Raw genomic sequence first — 25,056 nt, forward strand, 5'->3', positions numbered from 1 at the left:
ACACTGATTTTCAGATGTAAGCTCATTGACTTTTTGACTGTTGACGTAGTCGGACTTCACCAATTCTAACACTTAACAGTCATCTTTAGATGATCTGAGGAGTGAATTTGGTGGTCATATAGCTCAAAAGTGTGGAAAGTTTAAAAGAACACCACAATACTATGTCGACAGTGCTTATCAGGTGAGATACAAAGATAGAGCACGAAATGACATTGTAGAATTTGACAATGACCTACAATATTTGACCTTGAACGCTGGCACCCACAAGGTGGTAGAAGTAACTTCGTCCAATCGTACATACATATGCAAAGTTTCATTTGGATACCTCAAACAGTACTTAAAGGGGAATGAAACCCAAATGTACACGTGGATTGGAGCAGTATCATAAGAACACATAAGTGAACATGGAAAATCGTATGATCCAGTGCAAGTTATGCATTTTTAAAGTTTCAGTGTCACTTTCACGTATGGAAACGTATATGAAGAAAATATCAAGGGAATTCCATAAAATCTGATTCTTAATGAAACGTACAAATTGCAGCGACTTATTTGTCGTTGCCATAATGTTAAGGGTAATATTACCCCCCCCCCCCCTTCTGGAAGAAGTAAATCAAGTGCTCCTTTTGTAATGCTGGAAAAGTGAAACTATGCCTATTTTCTTTACATTTCTTTATATCATTTTCCATGGTTGACGTCAAAGTTGTAGCTTTCTCATCTAGTAATGGCGGCACTGAAACTCTAAATAGATGTATATATAGCTCTTCAACGGATTTTCCGATATTCCTCAATTTGTCATGATGTGTTCAACTGCTAAAGTAATCTCCCTGCATTAACTTGTCCACTTGTATATTTTCGTTTCATTCCCCTTCATGATACAATGTTGCCATAATCGATTACAGACTGATGTACGAACGGATGGACAACCTGAACAACATTTCTCTGGTGACAATTCCTTGCGAAGTCATGAAAAAAGTATACACCATAAAAACTTTAGGCTGGTAAACTATATCAAGACAATTATTGAACAATATTATTAATGAAATGCCGTAGGTTTTTTGTGATAGTTGTCTATTCAGATCAAGGCTTGCAATGTACTGCTGAAGAATGCATCGAGTGTTTCTGCCTTGTCTGGGATACTCAAAGCCACAGAGCATAGAAGGCCGCAAACATTGTAGCGAAGGAAGACACGATTGTATACAGGAATTCGGGCAGATTTCACAACCATCCAGCCAAATAGTGATGTCACTAGTGCGCAGCATTCACATAGTGAAGATTGTGGGATTTAGTCCTGCCAGGTTCTGAAAGAGATTTTGGCATGAATAAATGATGACTGAATACAATTTCGAAGGAAATAGGTCGTTTACACTACGTAGTTTTGTTGCTTACATAACTAACAGGTTGCAACTATGACCATTGACCAGAAAATGGAAAGTTAAATTGATTGCATAGTTTTTGTTGAGATCTACTTTGGCTGAGATAATGAGAAATGGTTTTGAAATAGCTGCGATATCCAAAACAGAGCAATAATATAAAATGTGGGACCTACTTTTTATCACGATCGCTGCGTTTTACTTTGTTTTTAGATGCCTCATCCATTTCAAAACCAATTTTCATCAAATAATCTTTAGAATTCCTCTTAGAATGGCATACTCTCTATTATTTCGTAAGTAGTTTCTTGGTATATCACAAAAAGTTAAAGTTTTGATATTGGTTTCTGAACACATCCGGTTGGATGGATTTATTTTAGCTATTTGTCATATAAGTAAAACATGATAATGGTGCAAAGAAATATTCCTCTTATATTTCTAGTCACAAAGCAGATGGAATTCCCGTCTCCCATTAAAAAAAAATGCATCAGCACTTACTTTGTCACAGACATACTAGTCCGGGAGCCAGCGGGGGTCAGCCTAGCTGAAAAGGTTACCAATTTTTATGTGTATAGCAATTTAGTACATATGCCCCTGAGTATGGAAATGCACGTCTGGCTGGTCATCGGTGGTGGGTGTGGCCAGGAGAGCCACAAAAAGGACCCCCCAAAATTAGGCTAGCCTAGCTGGAAAAGTAACCCCATGAAAACAACTGGAACTTGTTCGTTACACTTACAGGATAAATGAATGACCATTGCCAGACGTTTTAAGTGGTGGGGGGTAGCCGCCAGACGCTCTTAAAGGCCCAACTCCAGCTAGGCTAGCCTAGCTGAAAAAGTAACCCCATGAAAACCACTGGAACTTGTTCGTTACACTTACAGGATAAATGAATGACCATTGCCAGACGTTTTAAGTGGTGGGTGGTAGCCGCCAGACGCCCTTAAAGACCCAAATTTTTCCAGCTAGGCTAGCCTAGTTGAAAAAGTAACCTCGTGAAACCCACTGGAACTTGTTCGTTACACTTACAGGATAAATTAATGACCATTGCCAGACGTTTTAAGTGGTGGAGGGTAGCCGCCAGACGCCCTTAAAGACCCAAATTTTTACAGCTAGGCTAGCCTAGCTGAAAAAGTAACCTAATGTTACCCACTGGAACATGTTCGTTACACTTACAGGATAAATGAATGACCATTGCCAGACGTTTTAAGTGGTGGGGGTAGCCGCCAGACGCCCTTATAGACCAAACTTTTTCCAGCCAGGCTTGCCTAGCTGAACAAGTAACTTTGTGAAACCCACTGGAACTTGTTCTTTACACTTACAGGATATATGCATGACCGTTGCCAGACGTTTTGAATGGTGGTGTGTGTGGTGGGGGGGGGGGGGGGGGTAGCCACCAGACGCCCTCGAAGACCCAATTTTACCAGCCAGACTAGCCTATATATAGCTGGAAAAATAACCTCCTGAAACTTACTGGAACTTGTTCTTGTGATACACTCAAAGGATAATTGAATGATTGTTGCCAGACAATAGCCGCCAGACGCCCCAAAGACCAAACTCTTACCAGCTAGGCTAGCCTAGCTGAAAATTAGGAAAGTAACCCCATGAAACCCACTGGAACTTGTTCTTACACTTACAGAATAAATGCATGACCGTTGCCAGACGCTTTAAGTGGTGGGGCGTAGCCCCCAGACGCTCTCAAAGACCCAATTTTACCAGCTATAAGGTTCACATATTTCAGAAATGATAGCAGTGTGATTCCATAACAATACCGCTTGCTTGCGAGTTCACCTGTCTATAATCTATGCACGCCTTATTCTTTTGTTCTGCTTCCTTGAGCCCCAACTCGTGCATTCTTATGGTGACTCTCCCATGTCATCATCCTTGTTCATTGCAATTTGTTCTATTTTTTGAAGATATTCTTATTCTTCATCCCAAACATCACAAATTCTGAAACTCTGTCCTCAGTGTAACTAATTCATAGTTGTACAAATGTAAAAATCTGAGAATCACCCGGAGGTCTCCTTTTATGGGGGAGTTTCTTGAGAGCACAGGGAAACATGCTTTGAAATATCAATAGGGCAAGTGTTGAGACGAAATACTGTAGAAATATGAGCATATACAGTGCTGTGGTTTTTGTAGAAGAAATAGGGTATCTGTATTTGTCCTCAGTGATAACCAAAAAACTTATTTGGGAAGAATAATAGACATCAAAAAAGAATTGCCCAATCAAACATGTCAGGATTTTTCTCAAACATCAGTGTTCTCATTTTCTTTGCAGTGTAAAACAAAAATACAAAACAAAAAACAAAAAACAAAACAAAAAAAAAAAACAGGGCCGGGTACAGTATCCGGATGGAAATTGGTGGGATGGGCTAAAACCCGCGGGTATTATAACATACTGACGTGAAGGAAAAAAACAAGACCAAAAACTACTTTCTTTCTGTGCCCTGGGGAGAAATATTCATCAATTGCATTTTGGAAATGAAGGGTTTGTTTGCAAAACCGATAAGTCCATTTTTGAAGATTTTGAAGTACGACCTCTGTCATTAAGTACAAAATAACACCTTTAAAATAATATATTGGCCACTACATATAAAGGTATATTTTTGAAGTTATGGTCAAAAGAAGCAAAAATTTTCTTATTATTTTCTTCATTTTTCTTGACCTTAAATCGCAAATATCTCCATTTGGCAAATATGGACTTATCGGTTTTTGCAAACAAACTCTTCAAATTGCAACTGATTGACAAATTGCCCTACATCGACGTAAATAAGCACTGAATTGATCAGTGTCTTAGTAGTAGCCATGATAAAAAATCATGGGCGTACATACTCGAGCAGGATTTGAATCTACGACCTCCTGATCACCGGACAGGCGTCATCTCCACTAGACCATCGAGCTTTCGCCCGAAAGCAAGTGTTGGTTCTAATCCTTATAGCATGCAGCGGGTACTGCTTTGTTATTCAAATTCATGATTTTCTTCCGTCGAGATGTTTTCATTGCAACTGATTGACAAATTGCCCTACATCGACGTAAATAAGCACTGAATTGATCAGTGTCTTAGTAGTAGCCATGATACGCCCATGATTTTTTATCATGGCTACTACTAAGACACTGATCAATTCAGTGCTTATTTACGTCGATGTAGGGCAATTTGTCAATCAGTTGCAATGAAAACATCTCGACGGAAGAAAATCATGAATTTGAAAAACTCTTCAAATGTTGAAAATCACAACTTTTGATAAAATTGTGTCCTACAGTATCTCTTCTTATATGAAAGCTTTTTTTTAATTAAGTTTCTTTCCTCTATGACCATGATAAAACAAACCCCTGATGATTAAAACAAAAGACAATCAAAATTGGCAAATGAACTCTTTGGACATTAGCAAAACTCATTAACAGTTTTTGCAAACACTTTATACAATTGTCTAATACTCCATCAAGCTCATAAAAACTACAATTCTACTGCAACAAGAAATCCATTCAGTAAGACTCGTCCTCGGTGTACAAAGCTTAAAATGCCAACTTTTAAAAAAATAATGCCCCAGCTCTTAAATTTACTTTAAAAAGGGGAAGTAAAGCTCAACACCTTTGGCCTGTGACTTTTTAGGTGCCGTATCACCTTACGGTTGAGGAGATGGGTAAAGAAAAATCATTAACAAACTAAAACTTATAGGAACATGCTTCACATGACCTCACCGTTTTCTTCTCTTAAGAAAGAAACGAAATCTGAAAATCGTTCAAGAGTGTTTTTGAACATAGTACATTGCAAAAGCAGAAAAAATCAGTGTTTTTAAGAAACATAACTCACAACAACAAGGAATTCCTGTCGTGTCTAATATTGCACGTTTTTGGTTTGGAGGGTTTTGGATGCTAATATTTCAAGACAAGTTTATGCTCCGGCACTTCAATGAACTTAAATGTAAAGTAATGTTCAACCTCTCTTGCCAATAAACTAAACATTTGCTGTTCTTCAGTAAAGCATATGACAAACATATGAGAAACATGTCTAAAATTCATATGAATAAGCTCACAGCAACAACAAAAATATTATATTATCTATAAACTAATGCTGCATGTACTTAGTTTCGAGGGATTAAGATGCAAAATGTTATGACAAAAGCCCCTACGTGGCTACCAGCAATTACACATCCTTCAAATTCTTTAGCAAATGAGCTCATGTGTATCATCTTCTTGTTGAGAAGACGAAGATGAGTAATGATAAAATAACCAAACTATCAACTTTCCTTAACATGTTTTACATGAAATCATTATTGCTTTCTCGTAACGAAATTGAAAACACCAGAACATCTGAAATTGTTCAAAATCGCTTCTTGATAACGATGAAAGCAAAGGAAACTTAGTGTTTGTAACCACTATGACACGTGTCTACAGATCTGTCATGCTCATAAGAAACGTAACTCACAGGAATATAATTTTATACAGTAAGTACTTGGTTTGGAGGACATTTAGATGCCAACTTTTCAAGAATAATACACCAGCACTGGCATTAACTGATGAAAATAAAGGAATGCTCGGCTTCTTTATCCAATTAGCTCATAGGTAATTCCTTGTAGTTGAAAAAAAAAACGAGTACACATAAAAATATAGACTTCCCGTAACATGTATCACAGGTCATGATCTCCACATTTGCTCCTCTTAACTTAAAAGAAATAAATATATATTTAAATTTGTTTTAAATGACCTTTAAACAATATGAAGAAAAAAATTCTGTGTCTGCAAAGGCTTGACACGTGTCTAATACTGGGTCACGCTCATATTAAACGTAGCTCACAGGAACAAGGAATTCACATGTATATAAAATAATACTGCAGAGAGGGTGCAAAGTTGAACCCTTTATTGAGGGTGCGAAAATGTTCCCTTGGGTACATCTTTCCACCCACACTAAGTGGTGCTAGATTGCACCTCTTCTTGAGGGTGCATCTTTCCACCCACACTAAGTGGTGCTAAGTTGCACCTTTCTTGAGGGTGCGATCTTGCACCCTTTACCTTTCGGCGCACCTTTGCACCCCGTGTAGCCTTTACATCTTGGTGCAACTTTACATCCTTTCGTGAGGGTGCAAAGAAACACCCAAAGTTCCAAGATTGTGCCTTGTTTTGAGGGTGCAATCTTGGAACTTTGGGTGCTACTTCGTACCCGCAAGAAAGGGTGAAAGTTACACCCTCGGGAGCAACTTTGCCCCCTTGAAAAAGGCGCAACCTCGTACCTTTAGGTGCAACTTTATGCCCGAAGGATGCAAGAATGTACCCTCTCTTGAGGGTGCAATCTTGTGCCTTATTGGTATGATGTTGCACCTATGTGGTGCTTATTTGCTCCATGACTGCTGCAAAATTGCTCCTTTAAAGGAGCAAGTCAGTGTCACTGCCCGCTCCTTTATAGGGCAATATTGCCCATCATCTCAAGGTGCAACTTAGCATCACATAATCGGATACGATTTAGTTCCTTAACTACTCTAAACCTAAACTTATGTTGTTGTTGCACTCTGCAAAGTAAATAGGATTAGTGTAACTTGGATCTTGTGAATCATGAAATGTGTGTGCGTGTGGAATTTGTGAGTTGTGAAAATGTTAATGTAAAAGTTAACTTAGTTGTGTTTGAATAATATACTGAAACCAAAAATTTACCCAATTACCTTTTCAATAAGGTGAGCACTATATCTATCATACAGTTAACCTTCTCGGCAAGAGTATACATCTGCATGAAGGAAGAGGTGAAAATATGATATGCAGTTGTCTGGATACGTTTTATTCAAATCGTTCTTGAATGCGTACTTATTCACATAATCTATAAGAATAACAAATGCTTCTTACCAGTACTCAAAGCCTCTAAAACAAGAGCATGCTTCTTACACTTCTAAAGTACTCAGTATACACCATATCTTAAAAACAAAATGTAAGAGGATTTAAGAAGCTGTTTGTATGTATTCAAACGAATCCATATTTCTATCTAAAATCTAAAACGTGTCTTGTAAAAGGGGAATTCGTTTTATAATGACGATGCCAATTGTCTTAAAGTCCTTATCACGACATGTCTTGGAGTTCACGCTTATTGAAAACATGAGATTCTTGGCACGTATCACTATGGTTTAAAGAGTTAACTGAGATACGGATACCGTATACGGGCATTTCGATGAAAACATTTAAATACAAGGTACTGTAAATGATATGAAAATCAAACTTGATACCAGCCCTTATCGGCAACCAATAGAGACTATGGAGGCCTGCAGTTATAATTGTGTTCAGATATTGTTTTGGGTGATACACGCATGCCGACTGATTTGGGATCAATTCGAGTCCCTCGAGCTGAGATTCCGGAACTGCAGACTGAGAATAATGCATGCACCAGTTTCTGTTTCGTTGTTCTATACACAGAAAGTTGTTTCGTTTTCCAATCCTGTGCAGGCACACAGATTTACAGAATTCAATCATCTTTGGCTATAACGCCATGGTCGCGTGCAAAATTAATGCAGCTTATCTAACTTAACCTGTAGTTACTGAATAGGGGACTACTGTATATTCAATGTATACATTATTAGTCGGATGATAGAATCTGTCAAAGAGTAAATTGCGGATATCATATACCATTGTCAAATTCACTTTCTGTTCTATACATAGTATCAATGGAATGTTATTAATCACTTCAGCATTACCAATCATTATCATAATTATTTCCCTGAAACGGCTGCATTTGTATGAGCGGGAAGAGTTTGGCATTATACATAGCAAGAGTCGTGACTACAAAACTAAATACATGTATTATACAAGGTTTTAGGACACTTTGAATCATGCCCCCCCCCCCAAAAAAAAAACAAACAAACAAACAAAACAAAACAAAACAAAAAACCCAACAACCAACAACTTAGTGAAATGTTGTACAATGTATGCCCTACTTCCATTAACCTATGATCTTTGACCTTTGAATACATGGCCCGCATTTTTTCAACGAATAGGCATTTGGATGCAACGTAGGTATTATATAAAAGAAAAAATGTTTTAGGAAAATACATTTAACCACTTCAGAAATAATTATGGAACAAATAGCAAAATATTGACACGTTCACTTCTTCCGTAATGACATGACAGAAAACCTTCCTCACCGAATCGTTCTGCCGTAATTCATGAGCAAGTCATACGATAGTTCGATTAAAAGTATACATTGAGTCATTGCAAAAGCATCTACAATGAAAAGTATGCTTCAGAACTACATCATTGTCATTTATTATATAGCACTAATAATATAGAGCTATTGGTCCGCCATATTGCCTAACAGGTCGTTGTCCTCCTATCACTATACCACGTTTGTTTAGCAAATAAGGCACAGAATTTAATTTTGCACTTGTTGCCAAAGACTCTAATCTTCTTTTCTTTACCGCTATTCTCAGACATGTATGCTGGTGCTGTATGAATTAGAAACGGAAGCTTACAAATATTCACCATCTAACAAGGCAAAAGCGAAGTGATGTCTCGTCCACGTATCGACTTTGTGATTACAGAGATTTTCAAATGGCATATGCCTAGTTCATTGACTTTTTGACTGTTGACGTAGTCGGACTTCACCAATATTAACACTTGACAGCAATCATTAGATGATCTGAGGAGTGAATTTGGTGGTCATATAGCTCAAAAGTGTGGAAAGTTATTGAAAGAACACCAGAATACTATGTCGACAGTGTTTATCAAGTGAGATACAAACATAGAACAAGTTCCAGTGGGTTTCAGGAGGTTACTTTTCCAGCCAGGGCTATAGTCAAGCTGGTAAAATTGGGTCTTTGAGGGCATCTGGCGGCTACCCCCCCCCCCCCCTTCTTAATACGTCTGGCAACGCGGCCATGCATATATCCTGTAAGTGTAAATAACAAGTTCCAGTGGGTTTCATTAGGTTATATTTTCAACTGGGCTAACCTAGCTGGAAAAAGTTGGGTCTTTAAGGGCGTCTGGCGGCTACCCCCCACCACTTAAAACGTCTGGCAATGGTCATGCATTTATCCTGTAAGTGTAACGAACAAGTTCCAGTGGGTTTCATTAGGTTACTTTTTCAGCTAGGCTAGCCTAGCTGGAAAAAGTTGGGTCTTTAAGGGCGTCTGGCGGCTACCCCCCACCACTTAAAACGTCTGGCAATGGTCATTCATTTATCCTGTAAGTGTAACGAACAATTTCCAGTGGTTTTCATGAGGTTACTTTTTCAGCTAGGCTAGCCTAGCTGGAGTTGGACCTTTAAGAGCGTCTGGCGGCTACCCCCCACCACTTAAAACGTCTGGCAATGGTCATTCATTTATCCTGTAAGTGTAACGAACAAGTTCCAGTTGTTTTCATGGGGTTACTTTTTCAGCTAGGCTAGCCTAATTTTGAGGGGTCCTTTTTTTGGCCCTCCTGGCCACATCCACCACCGATGACCAGCCAGACGTGCATTTCCATACTCAGGGGCATATGTACTAAATTGCTATATACGTAAAAATTGGTAACCTTTTCAGCTAGGCTGACCCCCGCTGGCTCCCGGACTATACAGCATGTCCTCTCCAAGAAGACAGGGAATTAGGAGACAGCATGCAGACATCACTATGTTAGTATAGAGCTGAAAAAAAAAAGAATAGATGTGGAATAGCCTGAGTAAAGTCATGTTGAAAAAAAAATGTGGCGAATTTGGACTGAGATGAAAATACACACCTTTTATGTAGGCCTGCACACATTTATGACATAAGGCATATTCAAATATTCCCACATTTTTCCTGACCAACTCAAAGTCTTCATAACATAAAATAACACAGTAAGACAACATCATATTACATGCCAATTTAACATCAGTTTGCTGTATATTTTACACAATTAGGAAAGGATTAAGACTTATATAGACCTCAGCCATTCAGCCGTTGCTGAGCTTGCCACAGATGATGGTCCGGGTGCTGGCCATGGCAATGGGTGTAATGATGCCCATTGTGGTTGACACCTCTAATCCTGTCACCACACAAAAAAGGGAAAATATAGCCCCACTACTTATTCAGAACATTGATTTGATTTACTTTAATAATACTAGTTACAGAAAAGAAGATTAACCCCTCCCCCCCCCCCCGAAAAAAGGGGGCTATTCAGGGCATTTGAAGATTCTTGCGGGGTAGAGGTGCTGCCTGTATGAGTGACAATCCATCATGAAGTTTTCAGGGGAAAAAAATCCCCAAAAAACTGAGAAGACGTAGAACGGAAAAGGCAAGGATGAATGATCGCAATGGTTCAGTTGAGTAACATTATCTATCGATTATTGATGGTATCAAAAATTGCACTATAGTCTTATCAAATTTTTCCGCAACCCACTAAACGGTGGCTATACGTTATAGTAACTGATAAAACTGCGTTCATGTGTAATAATAAGCTTTGATATAATATACTTCATGGATATCACATGCTGATAATCTAGATGAATCAAATACATTGTATAACGGATTAATACATATATTACGGATTAATCCATTAATGAAACTTACATATATTCTGTTGAGGAATCACTCTGTCCTTCAGAATTGCATAATGTTTACGTGATCAGAAAAATGCGCGCAACTTCATCATATTGTATCTTACTTGAACACATGAAAAGGAAAATCAAGTGTCATGAGTTCAAGGCCACTGCTCATGCGTGTGTAATAATTTTGCAGAAGAGCTGACTTGTGTAAATGTGACTACATAACTCTCTCCATGGCAGCTGAAGGTATAGTTCAATTCTAATGCACTGCCTTGCTGCATACAGGGTGTACTTAAGTCCACCACTAACACTACCTGACTACAGAGAATTATCCCAGCATATCTAAACGTGCAATGTTTGCCATTATAAGTTTAGTTAGTACACTGGTCTATTTATCCATAAGTTTATCAACAATTCAACAACTTCCGTTCCTTTTATTCGTTATTAATCAAATGTGGTATGGCACGACGCGATGTATTATCCTTGGGGATGTGTGTGGAGGGGGGGTGGGGAGGGGGTGTAAAGGTTATGTGAAGGATACATGCACTTCCTAGGAATATCCGATTCCACGTTTTCTTAACTATTTTGTTTTGTTGTTGATCGGTAAATATAAAGAATTATTTGAAATTTGTGATGATGTATGTGTTCACTGTATTGTGAGTATAAATTATGCTTGTATGATTGTGCACGTAGTGAAAATTGTATCATTTATAATGTGTACATGTACATGAATATATGTATGCATGTATAGCGTAGATATTCCTATGTGCACGCCCATATGCCAACAAAAAGAATTTCCTAAATGGACAATAAATGAATCTGAAATCTGAAATCTGAAATCGGAATGGCATGACGTCTTTAGCAAGACATTTTATCGTTAAACCTGATATAATTCCACAGAATGGTTACGAAGCAAAACAAAATAAAACAGAAAACAGCACGCACAAAACTAGCCAATTTTAAGAGAACTCTAAAATTAACATTTTAATATTACTGCCTACAGGCCTACATTATAAGACATGGATATACAACCAAAAACATAACAGATACAAGAAATTTGATGAAGGGTAATATCGAGAGTCACAAGGCCTTGGTCGAGAACATTGTGGATATTTCAAATCATGCTTTACGATAATGTTTTAACTCACCATTTTCCACGTAGTAGGAATCTACGGGGTCTTGATATTATGAAGTGGACAAAATAATTTTGAAGTCAGATGAAATGATAGATAATTGAAAAATACGCTAAAATTCACGAGAAATTGCTTTTTTGTTGTTGTTGTTTTTAGATAAAGGGATATACACTGTATTATAAGCTTTGGATATTCCCTTCGAAGTCTTGAATATTAGACTAAGCGCTGTGGACATCATAACCCTTGGATATTCCCTTCGCTGCCTTCGAATAAAGACTAAGCGCACCGCGTTTACAACAGAACACCTGTGAAAATACAGAAGACAGTGCTCTTCTTTGTATAGCGGTTGGTCTCGATTCAGAAGTACAGGGATATAACAACGAGACCAAATTGGTTTAAAATTCATTTTATTATGACTAAGCTACTCATTTGGAAATGCTATCATAGAGTGGTAAGTATATCTATGCCCGACAAACAAAATGACACCAAAAAGGTATTGCCACCTCAGATGGTACCAATATCTGGCCTGGCCCATGGACTAACTGGGTTCGTGAATTGACACTTGAGGAAACATCCATGTCATCATTTTGCATCGAATGTATTCTATGGATTAGGCGTTTTAAAAAACATTTTCCACTTTTGATTCTTGATATAAATTCAATAACTATATATCAGATAACACTGTCATTGATATGAGTGATAACTGTATAGTGTACAATTTTGTTGGAGGTGGTTTAACACATAAATCAGTTTCATGAAATCCATGATAAATTTCACAGTTAGGTTACAGATTGCTCTATTTCCAACCCTCTGTACAAAACTTTCACTTTGCACAGGGGTCAATGGGTGTGTATTGGAGTATGTGGTTAACACCCTGACAATGGTGCTGAACAATGGCCAGGGTTTAAATGCTTTATAAATTATTCATGGGAAATTCCATCATCACAGCTAGTCTTTATTCATTCTGAAATGTGATGTTTGCAAGCACATGCATCTAAACATGTGCTTACATTTTTTCATGTGCATGAATCCATGGAAAAAAAAATGAAAAAAAAATCAACCCTTAAAAATAAATCGTGTAGTTTGCACCCATATATCCGCGATTTTGCTCTCGAAATGATTTTATTTTATCATTTCATTCATTTTTTTAAATAAAATATGCATACATAAAATGTGATAATGGTATGACAAGTGTAAAATGACAATGTGACAAACAAACAAACAAAGCAAACAAACAGCAAAAGATATCAAGTGAAGGGGGTGAGTGAGAAGGCAATTGGCCTTATCTAAAACTAAAAGTAAATACATCGTATATACAGAGAAAAACATTGGCACACACACACACACACACACACACTCACACATACACACATGCATACACAGACAAAAACATGGACCAGCGCACATTAGCAATACGCAAGATGTCATTTTCACAAACACACCCTATCTTGCTAGTCTCTTATAAAATCGTAAAATGATATTGGTAACTTCCAGAAAACCTTTCAAGTAAAATACGCTTGAAAGCTTTCTTAAAACTTTGTACCGTTTTCTTACATTTCGCATCAGAGTGGATGGAATTCAAATATATTGACTCTTTTTTTTTTCTTTTTTCTTTTTTTGCTGTTCCGAGATCGAGTCGCAACGAAAATCTTTAGCGTGTAGTAGGGTTTGACTCCATCATCGCACAGTAAGCATGCAGGGAATGCTGTGACATATTTCATTTTGATTGGTCAATACCAGACGAGCAGTCGGGTATTCTTCGTTAGCTTGTTCGCAGACCCTTTCATCAAGGACTCAGCTTCATTTAAAAATGCTCCGATGAATGATTATGAAATTATGGGAGAATATCAAGTTTATGATGTCTAAAAAAAAACATGTACATAGTAGCACCACGACGGTATGCAATATTGTATTCAAGTGTCGATCAACACCACATAGGCCTAGGTCTTTCTTTGAGACCAGTTATGGGCACAATATTGCGCCTTAGCAAGAATGAACCACAAACAGGAAGATATGTCTTTGTAATGGTAATTACGTTTCGACATCCCAACCAATTCGGGTACACGAATAGAAATTGCTCCAAAAAAATAGAATAAAAAGATCATTATTCGAATAGGCATGCCTGGGCAGTAATCTAATATATCTATTGATAAAGAATTATATTTGAAGATTCCTATCAGTTTGATTTGAAAGAATCATGAGGAAAAGTGATAGAATAAAACCGGTTATCCAGGGTACTGTTTAAACACTTTCACATGAAACAGCTCTGATTTACACTTTTGCATAATAATATTTCTGTTCAGAATTGACTTTTGCTTTATATGTTTTTATCTTAAAGTAGGATTTCATTTTATTTAATAGATAAACAAGCAAAATATAGCCAAAATTATGTTAACGTCCAAAATGAATCTTCAGATTGCTGCATCGAATCCCGATCAGCGAAGGCACCTGTGGAATTGTTTTGTACAGCAATAGAAATCTGACGACTATTTGAACTATTACAGCCAGTTGGAACTTCATCTGTTTAACCTCCTATATATGTGTACAATGTGATTTGTCAATACCAGACAAGCAATCAGGTATTCTACGTTAGTTTTTTAGTAGACCCTTTTCATCATGGACTCAACTTAATTTGAAAATATACTCTCGATGAATGATTATAGAAAATGAAAGAATTATTAAGTTTCCTGATATCAAAAAATATAAAAAGGATATGTAATATTGCATTTTAGTGTCGAGCAACACCATAGGAGGTCTTTGTTTTCAGACTAGTTTGGGGCACAATACTGCACCGTCAATGACCGTGGCAAGATCGAACCCAAATGAATCATATAAGATGCAAAGTTCCACCATTTTCGCAAATCGTGTAACTTGCACCCATTTCCGCGACTTCGAACCCTTCTAGCTCCCTGATTGAACCTTTTTTTTTTCTTAGTGTGTAGACATAGGGCCTATAAGGAGCATAAAATAAAATGACTGACACACTTATGTTATTTTTCGCATTTGGACTGCAACAATTATTTTTAAACTATTTTCCTGTTTGACAAAGAAACAAAGTGAAGAAATTGAGAAAAATTCCAAAAACGTTCATGTCGTCTCATGCTTGGCCCCTCATTTGTAAATTACGCAAATGCATTGATTGTCTGTGATTTACCACGGTTACGTCATCGCCGTCTAAAATTGTGTCAGCTACGGGCTGCTATGATCTTTCCTTTTGATGAAATGCACCAAGATCTATCTATCTATCAGTTCAGTTCAGTTCAGTTCAAATTTATTTCATATTTCCATTTTCTCAATGATGACATTACAAAATTATTGACAACAAAACAAGAGTACAAAATATATACAATCATGTCTTTTGATTGTAAAACTGTAGGTTCCCGAGTTCATAGGCATATAATTTTACACGGAGAACGGATATGTTTGTCTTGACCAACAAAAATTACACCAGTACAAAAAAAATAGATGAGTAATAAACTAATGAACCACATAGATATCGCACAAACCAGACTGCATACAAATCTCGCAGTGTTTGAATAACAAAAATGCTGTATTATTAAAAGATGTATCGGTACCATGAAATAACTTAAGTAACTTGGTGCTGCGGACAAGGACAAAAGACTGGGAGCGTAAAAAGGTTGCTAAAGGCTTGGTAGTGTGTATCCACTAAGTAATAACTGTTTTAATTTGCGTTTGAAGGTGAATAAAGATAAGGAAGAAGTGATATCTAGAGGGAGATCATTCCAATATCTGGGTCCAGTAAATATAATTGTCTTCTTTGCAAAAATAGTGCGAGTACGGGGAAGGTGATAGGCGTCACTCTGGCGAGTGGGATAACAGTGGATAGAACGATTCCTTTTGAACATGTGGATAAAAACAGATGGTAATTCATTAGTTGTTAGTTTATACATGAAAATTCCGAGATTATAATAAAATAAGTCTGAAATTTTCAGAATTCTGTTTTGATGGAAAAAACAATTGGTATGGGCAAAATATCCGGCGTGGTTTATGATTCTTATTGCACGCTTTTGAATACGGAGAAGGGAATCTAGTAATGAGTGAATTGCATTTCCCCACGCCAAAATTCCATAATTGAAATGTGGAGATATTAAACAAGAATATATACTCTGCAAAATATGAACAGGAAAAAAAATGTTTTAGCTTATTCAAAATCCCAATATTTCTAGACAAAATTTTACTTACAAAATTAACATGAGTTTTCCAGGATAATTCTTGGTCAATCCAAAGCCCTAAAAACTTTGTGTTATTAACCTGCTTTAAACATAAATCATTTATTTTGATATCATATGGAACAACATTCAAAGAATTACTAAATACCATATAATGAGTTTTTTCTATGTTCAAGGACAATTTGTTCGCATAAATCCAGGATTGCACGGACTTGAGCTCAGTATTCATCATATTTATTAATGCATTAGGGTCTCGATGTGAAAAAAAAACAAGCTTGTGTCATCGGCGAAACAAATGAATGACAAAATTTGCGATGATTTTGGAAGATCGTTTATGTATACTATAAATAAAAGTGGGCCCAAGAGGGAGCCCTGCGGGACTCCACATGAAATAGGCTTTAATTGCGAATCATGGCTATTGATATTAACAAATTGCTTTCTTTCTGTTAAATAACTCTTAAACCATTCTAAGGGGGTACCGCGGATTCCATAGTGACACAATTTATAAAACAAGATTTCATGATCTATCGTGTCGAAAGCTTTAGAAAAATCAAGAAAAATTCCAATTGTATGTTCAAAACTATCTATAGCATGAGCTACCTTGTCTATAAAAGTAAGTAAAGCATGTGTTGTGTTGTAATGTTTTCTAAAACCAAACTGAGAATCCGACAGAATGTTATGATTTGTGAGAAATTTTAATAATCGTGTGTAAACCACCCTTTCGAGAATTTTAGAGATTGAAGTCAACAAAGAAATTGGTCGGTAATTATTCACCAAATCTTTCTGTCCCTTCTTAAAGATAGGGACAACTTTTGCGACCTTCATCTTATTGGGGACTTTGCCATTAAGTAAGGATTGATTGAAAATGTATGTAAGAGGAGTAATGATTTCGTTTAAAACATTTTTTAAAAGAAAATTTGTAATTCCATCATATCCTGAACTTTTTTTATCGTTCAAATTCTTAATAATAGCTATAATTTCTTCTTCAGCAATAGGTTCAAAAAATATTGATCGAGAATTCCTATTACCTAAGTATCTATAAAATTCAGTTGATGATTTCAGGATTTTACTGGCAAGATGTGGACCAAGAGTTGCAAAATAATCATTGAAAGATTCCGCCATATTGACCGGGTCGTTAATCTGGCGGCCGTCCACTGAAATATATTTAGGAGGATCAGTATTGTTTTTATGTTTGAGCGCCTCATTAATCACCTTCCACGTACTCTTCACATCAGATTTATATTTAACAAACTGTCGGGAAAAATAATTTCGCTTGGCTATACGTATTATGGATGTCAATATATTCCGATAACGAACATATCTTAATTTGTTTAAAGGGGATGGATCTTTACGATACTTATGAAAAAATTTATTCTTGCGGTTAATGGACCTGAGAAGAGATTTTGTAACCCATGGTTGTCGTGGTACTTTTTATAATTAGAATGGTGAGGTCTACGGAGAGGAACACAAGAATCATAATTAGCAATCAAAATATTTATAAAATTTTCAAAGACTAAATCAATGTCGCTTAGACTGTATACGGTGGACCAATCCTCTGAACTTAACTTCTCCCTAAGTTTATTAAGGTTGGATTCCGACATTACACGAATACCTGGGTTATGAGTGTGAGAAGCATTAGCAGTCATAAAACTGGACACAAGGGCGTAAATTGGGAAATGATCAGTAACGTCAGAAACTATTATGCCAGATGTAATGTCAGAAAATGAATCATTTACAAAAATGTTGTCAATAAGAGTAGATACATCATCAGTTATTCGAGTCGGTTTCCTTATAAGGGGAATAAATGATTTCGACAACATAAGATTAAGAAAATCTGCGCATAAGGGATTATCACTGTAATTAAGGAGATTGAGATTAAAATCACCCATGACAAAACATGTCTTACTGTCAAAGTAAGTGTTCGAGACAAGGCCGCAGAATAAATCTAAAAATTCAGCAGGGTTTGAGCTTGGGGGTCGATAAATCTCCCCAAATTATAATATTACCTTTGTTTGAAGTTTTGACCTCGATAAATACACTCTCAAATGTATCTGACATCACGCTGTATTTTTCTAAGAAGACACAGTCTAAATTCTGTGACACATAAAATCCGACTCCCCCACCTTTCTTCCATGTTCTATTATTTGTTATGAGTTTAAAACCGTCTATAATAAGCAGCGAAGAGGGTGATGTCTCCTTCAACCAAGTTTCACTGAGCCCGATAATATTATATTTGGATTTTAATATACTCACAAAAGAAAGAAATTGATCAAAGTTTTTATTTAAGCTTCTGATATTAAAATGTTAAATAAACAGTTGATTTTCGTCGGTATGAGTGAGTGAAGTAAGCTCATCCTCTGTGTGGTAGTGAGTGAATACATTTTGGACTGCTGTATCGCTACAGTCAAAATCCAGTCTTAATTCAGGAGTTTGCATATTTAAGAAAGTGACGATGTCGGAATCCTCACCCTCTTCGCTGTCTACTGAAATTACTGGTGTCATATCAGCAAATGACTGAGGATAAAGGGTGGCAACTGATGCGGCATTCGAGTTTACAGTAGTATTTGAATTCATCATTGTGACTGATACAAGGCAGGTGAATATGAAGACAGGATGTAAACAGGAAATAACTTCTTAAAAACACATCTGCTGCTTGGTTTTATAGGGAGACAAGTGGGAGAACATTCACCCTGATAATATATGGGAAAAGAATGTCCAATGGCCATACATAAAACAATGCATGCCAAAAATTCAAAGGTAACTGCACCAGTATAGTAAGTAGGGAATGAGGTTGTTGCTAGGCTATATGAGGCCAGAATTGCACTGAAGAGTTCAGAGAAGCGAATGCCAGAGCAAACAGACAACAAATAATTGGGGGTGAACAAAAACACCATAGCAACACATTTATGCCTACACAATGATAACAGTTTGCAGAGGGTAGGAGGCAAATTACGTAGAGGAGTCAGAAGCACCGGGATGACACATTTTTGCATAAACATTGATAACAAATCACTGAGAGGAGTCGGAAGTACCGTGATAACACGTCTTTGCATGTACAATAACAAATAGCTGAGAACAGGTAGTGAATTGATTTGCGAGGTCAAAAACACCGGAATAATGCATTTTTGGATACACAAGGATGACAGATTGCTCAAAGCTGGTGACAAATTGATAGCGGTCGAGAGCACCGGCATAACACATTTTTGCATACACAATAGGAAGTTCATTAACACTGTTATGTAAATTTTTGTGAATTTCGCCAGGAGAGAAAGCACAGTGAGCGTGCATAGAACAATGTAAAAAGGTATACCGAGTACTGGTTCTTTACATAGTGGATATGGTAATACAGTTCTCAGTTCAAATCTAAACATACGAGTGGTTATACGTACGTTCATAAGTATGCACTTGGCACAATTGTGAAAAATCAAATTAATATATCCAGGTAAGACAGATATTGATGTTACGTACATGGAATGTATGTCAAGGCAAAATGCAAACACTGTTGAGCACATAACAAAATCATAAGTTGAAATGAAATTCAATCGCTGTGTCGTGTGAGTACTTAAAACACACAGAAAGATACATAATCAATAAAAAATTACTTACATACATGTCTTCTTTAGACCGTTTTCTCCAGATGTTACCCGCAGCCACCCTCCCTCCCTCACCCTTGAAAAATCCCTTTGCAATCAAAGTACAGACATTATTGCGATTTACTTCTTTTCGCATTACGTGTAAATTATAATTTTGTTATCATTTTCATGGAATTGTGAAGAAAAAAGACAAAAGGTTATAATAGTTTCAGTCATAACACAGTACAGACTATTTCATGTCGGATATACTATAATCACAGATTGCGATAAAAAGCATATCACATTTTACATGTTTTTTCTCCAATAGCCGAGTATTGGGACATAATGGGAAAAAATAGAGGAATTAAGAAACATTCTTCCTACCAGTAAACAGACCAAATCTGTTGAACAGTAAATTAGATCATTACTTTTCAATCACATAATTTAAACGTGTTATGAAGTCAGAGGTTAAGTTCCAGTCGTAGCATAGTACAAGCCATCTCATGCTGGATATGGTAGTCTAAGATTACGAGAAAAACAATTTTCCATTTGCCGAATATTAGAGCAGATGTAGAAGAAAGAAAGAAAATGTAGAGGAAGACGCTTACTTCCAATCAATATATATACCAAATCTGTTGGGCAATAAACTTCCGAGTTCAATCATTGCCATTCAATCCCATAAACGTATAATGAGCGCACTGTTTATATTTAAAATCAATTCAACCAAAATGAATAATTGACTGTGTGAGCCACCTATCCACCTATCTATCATTGCTTGTGATGCAAGATTGATGAGAAAGTATTATGTTTGCTTTAGATTATCTATAAAAAGATATTCGTTCAAAAAGTAGCTTTATCATTATTAAAGTGGGCAACATGTCAAGGGAAATACACATACACACAATTGAGCGACACTCGAATAAAACAGCTATACATAAGGCCAACCCCTGGCGTCACCTTATAGCGAATTACTTATATGAATACAGATATGTATATATATTTAATCTATCTGGCTATCTGCGATTTCACTCGATTTGTAATGCTGTCAAGGGTAAGTGTGTTACAGTACTGTGTATACAGTATTTTTACATTCTTTGTTATTCATTCCTGCTGGGGTATTTTCAATACCAACAACGAAAAATGTTGAATTTCATTTCAGGTAATTTATTGAATTTACTCTCAAATCGCGTACGTATCAATGTACTCAGACAGTTAAGGATGGCTAAATATCCACTTTACTGGGACATGTATACGCGACAAGATGTTGCCGACAAGACGCGACTTTTTATTTCATTTCAGCAAAAAAACAGCTGTTGTTGGGGTTTTTTCGGAAAAAAACAACAACAACCGGTGGTGCAAATGAACTAAATGAATCAAAACGATATTACAATTCTTTTCGTTTACATTTGTGTTTGATATCTGTTCTGAATGTTTCGTTTGGACTGGTTTTGCCCTTCTGTAGGAAGAAAATTGCTGCAAAAATCACCCAATGTGGAGCTTTGGCGATCTATCGAGACCACGTTCCGCCGGGCAGTATAGTCATGGAGGATTCGGCTGAAAAGGCGTTGAAACGCAATCAGACCGACTGCGTGACAATGAAAGACAGTTGTTCCCTCGTCGGTAACTCAGGGATCCTGTTGGAGAGCGAGTGCGGGAGCGTCATCGACGCGGCCGATTTCGTAATCAGGAATAACTTGCCAAGTCTCGACCGCAAATACGAGAAGGATGTCGGGACCGTCACCGACGCCATGACCGTAAACCTTTCCCTCATCCGTGGCCTCATCATATGCCTCGTCTTGAAGTCTCCTAAAAAGAAGCTAACCAAAGCCCAATGTGAAAATTTGTTGAAAAAGATTGAGTTTTTCCGCGGGGGACAGGTCTTGTGGTTCCTCAAGCGGAATCGGGCGCAGTTTAAGGAGATGAAGTCGTTATTGTCTGTCCTAAAAGTGACGCACAAGCTAGATTTCCGCTTCGCTTACAGTCCCGTAATGCCGATTGAGCCGGCGTCTAAGTGAGTTTTTAAGTTACTAAAGTGAAGGGATTGTGTAGTTTTGGTTAAAATGGAAGATTTAGATTTTTTTGCGACATATCTGGAAACCACTTATATATTTCAAATATGAAAGAACATACCTTTCATAGAGCAATTCAAATTTTATTTAATGAAAATCAGTTTTGAAATGGCTGAGATATCCAAAAACAAAGTTAAAACAAAGTGGTCGTACTTTATGAAAGGTGTGTCTCCCCTTTTTTTTAGACCACTTGTTGATTTTCATGAAATGAACTTTGAATTCCTTTTAGAATATTGTATGCTATTTCATATTAATGAGAGTTTGTATCATCTCACAAAAAAAGTTGGAAACCTGAAGCCATCATCTTAACAGAACTATACCATCCCTTTAACTGGGACCTTGCTAAAATCATTTCATAATCGGCATTGATTCATGATCTGCATGATTCATTTGACATGTTTGGGAATGCTTTGTACTTCCCTTCAGAATCTGTGCTTAACATATCAATTAGCCGCCAACTTCAGGCCCCCTCTGAAGTTGGACCTCCGGTTTGCCTATCAAAGCTGTAGGTTTATGTACCTGTAATGAGGCTGCCTCTTCATTTTCTGCTTGGACAGTTTAAATTGTTGTTCGTAAGCAAGAAATAAGTTCAGATTAATTTTTCTTGCGTATAGGGATATAGATACTAAGAGGGTGGGTCTATCACCACGAATGCTTTGCTACATTCTATTGATGTAATGCTCGATAAAGCATTTGTATAACACCAAGACCAACTCCGTCCAGATTAAAGGGTGTGTACAGTTCTGGTCGAGGTAAAGATTTAGCTTTTAACACGTTTTGTGAGATATTCAGAAACCACTCTATGAGATGTCAAAGAGCATGCAGTTCTAAGGGGTATCAAAAGTTTATTCGATGAAAATCGGTTTTGAAATGGCTGAGATATCCAAAAACAAGGTGAAACAAAGAGGTATTAATAAAGTTGGGGCATGTCGCCTTTTATTATTAGCACTTTTTTGGATATCTCAGCCATTTGAAAACCAATTTTCATCAAATAAACGTTGAATCCTCCTTAAAATTACATGCTCTTTCATATTTCATAAGAGGCTTGTCATTATCTCACTTAGGAATGTTCAAAACATGAATCCCTACCTCAAGCAGTACTGTACAGTCCCTTTAATCCAAGACTTTGTATTTTCCAAGACTTTGTATTTTCCAAGACTTTGTATTTTCCTTGATCATTCAAGGCATATAATCTTAATTTTCTTTTCTATTTTTACATTTTCATTGATTTTGTAAGGGGAATATACTCAAAAAGTAAACCCCCTCCCCCCCCCCCCCCCCGAATAAAAAATGAAATAAAATGAAATCACAAATATTGAAATTTTTCAAATATTCCATCGAAAGGGTGAACCATATGGCTGAATTTAAATTCTGAAAATGTTTATTTACATCTTGGTTTTTATATAGAATTCCAGCGTTTCGGAATAACGGACCTTATATTATGTGACATGTAACATCACCAATGCAGACACGCTCTGTAAACAGTTTGTACTGCTGTTTATTTTCATAAGCGATTGGCATTTCGTTATAACGAGCACATTTCATTTGTTTTTCTTTGTGGACTGCACTCGTGTTTGCTGTTAGTGAATGTTGTCCCATCATCTTTAATCATGATAATGTTGAGATCTGAATTTTCCTGCTTGGTAACGAAATTTCATTAAAACTGTGTTCGTTAAGACGGGAGCGCACTGTACAGCAGAATTAATGTCAGGTGTATATCACACCCTTTAAATGTAATGAAAATATGTTAAATTTCTTAGAAACGGTCAATAGTAAACACACAATGTTTATGAACAACAAAATGAATGATCGGTTGATTGCCGACGAGGTAAAAGAGTGAGGAGATAAGTCAGAGACTAATTATTGGTCTCACACCTGTAGACAGAAGGGATCGTTCCCATCACTTTCTCGCCCCAACGATTAAAAAAAAGTTGAATGAAATATCAAACAAAACAAAAATCATTACTCTAGTTGGATAATTGAAGTCATTAAAGGCCGTAGCCTGGCTTGATGAGAGGTAATGCTTCGTCAAAATGCACCTTACTTTTATTTGAAGCATACTTGTAGAATCAGACGAGAAACAGTTGATTTTAGCGAAGCGTTTTTTAAGCGTGCAATTTTTAGTGGTGAAACATTCAAAGGACCCTTGCTCCTTCCTCTTGCAAATGTTACCACATTCAGGAAATGTATGTGAAACATGCTTGTTAATCATTATTTTCCCCTTCTCCTTGTAAATGTTATTACTTACGTGAAACAAGAATGTTAATCATTATTCTACCCGCTTTAGATTTTTTCTTTTTGTTTTGTATTTGATATACGCATGCCCTAACTTAACTACAAGTGGAAGCTTTATGACATCAATATCGTTTCATTACTCAGCATGTGAGTTATTTATACATGAAATTGATTTCTGGCCCTTTACATGCAGTCACCATAATAGCTACATGTCTCATTGCCAGTTTTGTTTTTTCCTCAATGTATTAACAATGGAATACTTTTCTTCTTACGTATACAAGATATTGACCGCATTATCATTATTGGGTAAAAGCGGTCAGTATTAAAATTGTGTTATAGAATGTGACCTAAATTAAAAAAAAAAAATATTTAAAAACTTCTCTATTTCCTTTCACCTGGCAGGTTGGCTGGTGTTTACATGCCCTCATCTGGTTTCGCTGCCTTTGCCGCCGCCACCCAGTTCTGCCGCAGTATCAACCTGTTTGGGTTCTATCCATTCAACACAGCCCCTGGCAACCGCACGGTGCCCTCGCATTACTATGATGTGTCTCTCAAGGGTTTTAGCAGAGTTCACAAAATGCCCAAGGAGTTTCAACTACTACTGGACTGGAATAAAGAGGGGTCAATAAAGATAATTAACGACTGTAGACATCAGTGATTAGGACCTCATACAGAAACTAGAAATGTCGCTATGGCGACTGGTATGCCTCCGCCATAATGCATGATTCTCCTAATAGGTCTAGATAGTACATGTGGACAATGTGTGATTACATTTTCACAAAACTGGCAAAATATTGAAATGACAAGTTTGTCAGAAATGTGTTGAATGTTCACCTTCCTTGAACTTGGTTTAATTGGATGAATAGGAGAGCATGTATTTGGGGATTTAAGGACTTTGACTTGACTTTGACCCATTCATACATTTATGCATTGAGTAATTTTCATGGTACCGGTATGGAGAAAAAGTGCAATTTCTGTACTGAATAGTAAATTGTTACCATGTTCATCTGGCCTTAGA

The 25,056-nt window shown here is 36.9% G+C and overlaps 1 protein-coding gene across 1 annotated transcript in view; it reads left to right on the forward strand.

Annotated features, from left to right (window-relative positions):
* LOC139731950 (alpha-2,8-sialyltransferase 8B-like) overlaps positions 1-24,819 on the forward strand; it is a 50,750-nt gene extending 25,931 nt beyond the window's left edge. Inside the window, exons 4-5 of the mRNA XM_071642821.1 lie at positions 21,197-21,745; positions 24,441-24,819. Coding sequence (XP_071498922.1) covers positions 21,197-21,745; positions 24,441-24,696 — 805 coding nt within the window. The 3' untranslated portion in view covers positions 24,697-24,819. The remainder of the gene's footprint in view (positions 1-21,196; positions 21,746-24,440) is intronic.
* The last annotated feature ends 237 nt before the right edge of the window (positions 24,820-25,056 follow it).

Source organism: Diadema antillarum, unplaced genomic scaffold, assembly GCF_040938485.1.
Source record: "Diadema antillarum isolate AM-2024a unplaced genomic scaffold, OU_Dant_1.0 seq00000389_RagTag, whole genome shotgun sequence".
In the NCBI taxonomy this organism is placed as follows: domain Eukaryota; kingdom Metazoa; phylum Echinodermata; class Echinoidea; order Diadematoida; family Diadematidae; genus Diadema; species Diadema antillarum.